Raw genomic sequence first — 4,541 nt, forward strand, 5'->3', positions numbered from 1 at the left:
CACTGTCAAATCATCGATTTGAATTCAGTTGGCTGGGTTTATTTCGGCATAAGCTGGCTATCATACAAAACCTTTTTTCGGAAGGTTCAAGTGTGGTTCATTGTTGGGTTTAATGAACTGCCTGAATTTATTCTGATAATTGGTTGATAGTTTTGCTGCAAGTAGAGGATGCTGATGAGGAATGTGGTAATTCCGAAACGTGCGTCCATCCAACCAGAATTTTACAATTTTTTTATAGAAATAAAATTTTGACAAATTTTTATAGAAATAAAATTTTGACAAAATTTTCTATAAAAAAAAAATTGATAAAATTTTCTTTAGAAATAAAAGTTTGAAAAATTTTCTATAGGGGTAGAATTGTGACCAAAAGATAGAAAGTTTTGACAAAACTTTCTATAGAAATAACATTTTCTTTACAGATACAATTTTGACAAAATTTCTATAGAAATAAAATTTTGACAAAATGTTCTATAGAAATAAAATGTTGACATAATTTTCTATAGAAATAAAATTTTGACAAAATATTCTGTACAAATTATATTTTTACAAAATTTTCTATAGAAATAAAATTTTGACAAAATTTTCTTTAGTAAAAATTTTTTGACAAAACTTAATTTACAATTAATTATTACTCGAGCTTTATGGACAAATTAGATTAAGAAACTTGATCAATAAAACCATTGAAAAGAAAACGCCAGATACAAATCTATATACGGCTAGACTGTACATATTATTCGCCTGTTTCAGTATCAGGCTAACATGAAAAATAATTTTTGACCAAACTCTCTATAGAAATAAAATTTTCTATAGAAATAAAATTTTGACAAAATTTTTTTCAGAAATTAAATTTTGACAAAATTATCTATGGAAATAAAATTTTGAAAAAATTTCCTATAAGGATAGAATATCGAACAAATTTCCTATGGGAATAAAATTGTGATAAAATTTTCTTTAGAAAAAAAATTTGACAAAATTTTTTATAGAAATAAAATTTTCTATACAGATAAAATTTTGAGAAATAAATCTTTGACAATTTTTTTTATAGAAATAAAACTGTGAAAAATAGAACTAAAATGTTGAAAAAATGTTCTATAGAAATTAAATTTTGGCAAACTTTTTCTGCAGAAATAAAATGTTGACAAAAATTTCTATAGATATAAAATTCTGACAAAATTGTCTATGGAAATAAAATTTTGGCAAAATTTTCTATAGAAATAAAATTTTAACAAAATTTTCGATTAAATTAAAATTTTGTCGATAAAAAAATTATTTTTCGTTTTAGGTTATACATCGTTTTGTTCTTGGTGTTACAAGGATTATTGGAAAATTTTTGGATGCAAAGACCAAAATCAACTTCTGCTGGACAAAGTGGAAGAAAATTGTATTGGTGCTTTGTAAGGTATAATCCAAAAATTTAATATATGTCAAAGATTCATGCCATAAAAATTATGTAGAAAAATTAAACCAAAAATGACGAACTTTCCTTTATTGTTCGCACTAAAATTTAATCGCATAAATTATTCATATTAGGTCAATGTTTTGTTTTCAGTGTAGAGATGAAGAGTATGGCTCTGGCTAATTTAATGAGCCTGGAAAATCTCTTCCCTGTGACTGTAACTGGTGCTTCCTTTATAGTGGAAAATTAGATTTGGGTGCACAGGTTTCTACCTTAATTGAGGAAATTAAAATTAAATGTCAATTTGTTTAAAAGCTATAGATAGCCTCCAGCGGCATAAAGTCCAAAGACCAGGCTATTGCGGGCCCATATCCACATTACTTCCACGACTCCAGATCATTACACTTTGTCAATCCTTTGCCAATACAGGCGGCATAGGCCATAATGTGAGGTATAGAGCTCTGTTGTAGAACACCTGTGAACAAATGGTCATAGGGTCCTAAAGCATATACGCCTACATCTTCACCAGAATGAGTACCAAACTGAGTTCTTACACCACTGGGGTACTGGCTGTCTATAGAAGAAAAGTAGCCGTGTGATAAAATGCCAGAGTTTTTATGAATCTCATTACTCTTACCTAGATTCCGGTTTATTGTATCCAAGTTGATGCGACGACCACTTTTGTCACGATACAGATTGGGGCCCAAAGGATAATTAATATTTGAATATTTCATACCATCTGCGGCACGATCATTGTGGTTCAAACCCAATATGGATGTACCGCGATAAGGATAGCCCACAATGGTCAAGGGATGACTGTGATCAGCAGTCACCACAATGAGAGTATCACGAGTGTCCGTCATTTCAAGGGCTACCTCCACAGCCTTATCGAATTCCAAGGTTTCATCCAGGGCCAAACCGGCTTTACTTTCATGGTGGGCTGTATCAATGTTACCACCTTCAACAAAGAGGAAATAGCCAATTTTATTCCTTTGCAAACGCTCCAAAGCCATTTTGGTCATTTCCGATAAGGAGGGTTGTTTGGTTTTATTGGCCAAGGCATGATACTTCAAGCCCGATGATTCAAATAAGCCCATAATATGGGAAGCTGTCCGGACATTTACATTCAGTAGCTGATCACGATTTGATACTAAAACTCCAAGGGGATGCATGCTTTTCCAAGTCTTGAGAAGATTTTTGCCATCACTTCTCACACCCCGATTACCATGGTCATCAATTTCGGATTTGGGAAGAAATTTTCCCATGCCTCCACCCATGATAACATTGAAATTACGTCCTGGCTTTCTAAGGATGAGCTGCTGGGCTATATCCATACAATTCGTTGTGGTCTTATGTTGTTCCTTCCAAGCGAGTACATCACTATCACTTTCCCAGAAACGATTGGCCACATGGGCAAAGGTTCCAGCAGGACTGGCATGCAGTACAGAGGTGGTGGTAACGAATCCAGTGGATTTACCTGCATTTTGGGCCCAGACAGCAATGGATTGAACATGGTTAGCCGGATCCATGCTGGCACTGCAATTATTGGCATTTACTTTGGCACTAACACCAAGTGTCAAAATATTGGCCTTTACACCACACAAAAATGCTGTGGCCGCACAAGCAGAGTCAGCCACATGGGTATTGGTACAATGGGTCTGTGAACCAGAAAAAGATTATTGCGAAAATTTCGGATATCTCCAAACTCCATTCGCAAACTTACCCTGCTCAAGGCCACATGAGGAAACTTCTCGAAACTTAATAGCTCCTCCTCACCAGTTCCATTGTTGCGTTGAGACTTTAGTATACGGGCCGCTGTTACGGTGCTCAATGACATACCATCTCCTAGGAAGAAAATGATATTCTTAGCCCTGTTCTTATTTAGGCGCTGTTTTCCCAAATTCCTAAGCAGCTCTTGGCGAGCCAATGTTTGCCAAAACTTTGGATCTCTCTCCTCGATGGGTGAGTTATTGTTTAGAGCTAAAGTATCTTTCAGATCTTTTTCCGATAATGAGGTGTGATAGTGACCCATCAAAGTATCCAAAAACTCTCCATTGGAATTCGCCAGCAACGAGGCCGCAATATAAATTAAAAAAATCGTTTGTTTAAACATCGTTTAAAATCCACATTCGATGTATAATTGAACGTAACTGTATCGGAATTAGTGGAAATTTTAAGAATTTATAGCCACACATGTGGTAAACGTAGGCCTCATTTCAAACAGACTTTACTTTCGTATGAATATGTCTGTTTTGTGTAACTGATTGCGTGTGTTTTGTTGTATCCGTTCCTATGAGGGTCATAATCAAGTTGGTAACTTTTTTTCCTATTGAGATGGATTCTCAGAATTAAAGACAACGGAATCAGATTTAGGGCAATCATGAATCATGTATCGAAAATTTGAGCATGTTTGAAAATGATTTATTTTATTTGTTATACCCCCATCCTATGGGAATATCAGACTTTCAGGTATAGCCTCCCTCACCAGATTTGACTTCCAGAGCCTCTTGAAAAAGCAAATTTCATTCGATCCGGGTAAGATTCGGTACGTGATGTAACTATAGGCCCTCTAACAACCATGAAAAATTGATCCATATCGATTCATAATTATATATAGCCCTCATATAAACCCAACCCAAATGATTTAGCTTCGGAAGCCTCATGGAGGAATAACTTTTACCATCCGAAAATTGTTTCATATCGTTACACTTATAGACTCTTCTATATACAACGATTAATAATTTATTTATTCTGTTTTTTATACCCTACACCACATAGTGGTCAGCTTATAATAACTTTGATCTGCAAAAAATTGTGCCTATCAAAGAACGGTGATGGGGTTTGTAACACAACGAAATAACGATTTCCGACTATATAAATTGTATATTAGACCTGTCCAGGAAATGTATGAGATTTTTCAAAACTCAAATTTTTTAATGAGCACTTACAGTTTTAGAATCTCTCAATGATTGTAATAAAAACTGTGAAAAAAGATTTTGAAAAACTTTTGCCAAAAAGTTGCTCAACGCGGTTGAAGTCAGGATTTTGGCAATTTTCGAAAATTTTAAAGGTATACGTACAAACAAAATTTTAAATAATTTATTAGTAAATATAAGAAATATCTAAAAGCGCAATCTTTGAGCTA

General features: G+C 34.0%; 1 protein-coding gene across 1 annotated transcript; it reads right to left on the reverse strand.

Annotated features, from left to right (window-relative positions):
* Positions 1-1,761: 1,761 nt before the first annotated feature.
* Positions 1,762-3,433, reverse strand: LOC142239903 (alkaline phosphatase-like). Its single transcript, XM_075311646.1, has 2 exons — positions 3,120-3,433; positions 1,762-3,054 (listed from the first exon to the last, which is right to left on the reverse strand). Exons 1-2 carry the CDS (start codon positions 3,426-3,428, stop codon positions 1,774-1,776), a joined length of 1,590 nt encoding a protein of 529 aa, XP_075167761.1. The 5' UTR covers positions 3,429-3,433; the 3' UTR covers positions 1,762-1,773.
* Positions 3,434-4,541: the final 1,108 nt, after the last annotated feature.

This window comes from Haematobia irritans, chromosome 5 (assembly GCF_050003625.1).
Source record: "Haematobia irritans isolate KBUSLIRL chromosome 5, ASM5000362v1, whole genome shotgun sequence".
NCBI classification, from domain to species: Eukaryota; Metazoa; Arthropoda; class Insecta; order Diptera; family Muscidae; genus Haematobia; species Haematobia irritans.

Coding starts and splice junctions, on each gene's coding strand:
- LOC142239903 (XM_075311646.1), bottom strand. CDS start 3,428: ATGGGTCACTATCACACCTCATTATCGGAAAAAGATCTGAAAGATACT. Junction 3,055..3,119: donor CTCATGTGGCCTTGAGCAGG/GTAAGTTTGCGA, acceptor TCTGGTTCACAG/ACCCATTGTACCAATACCCA.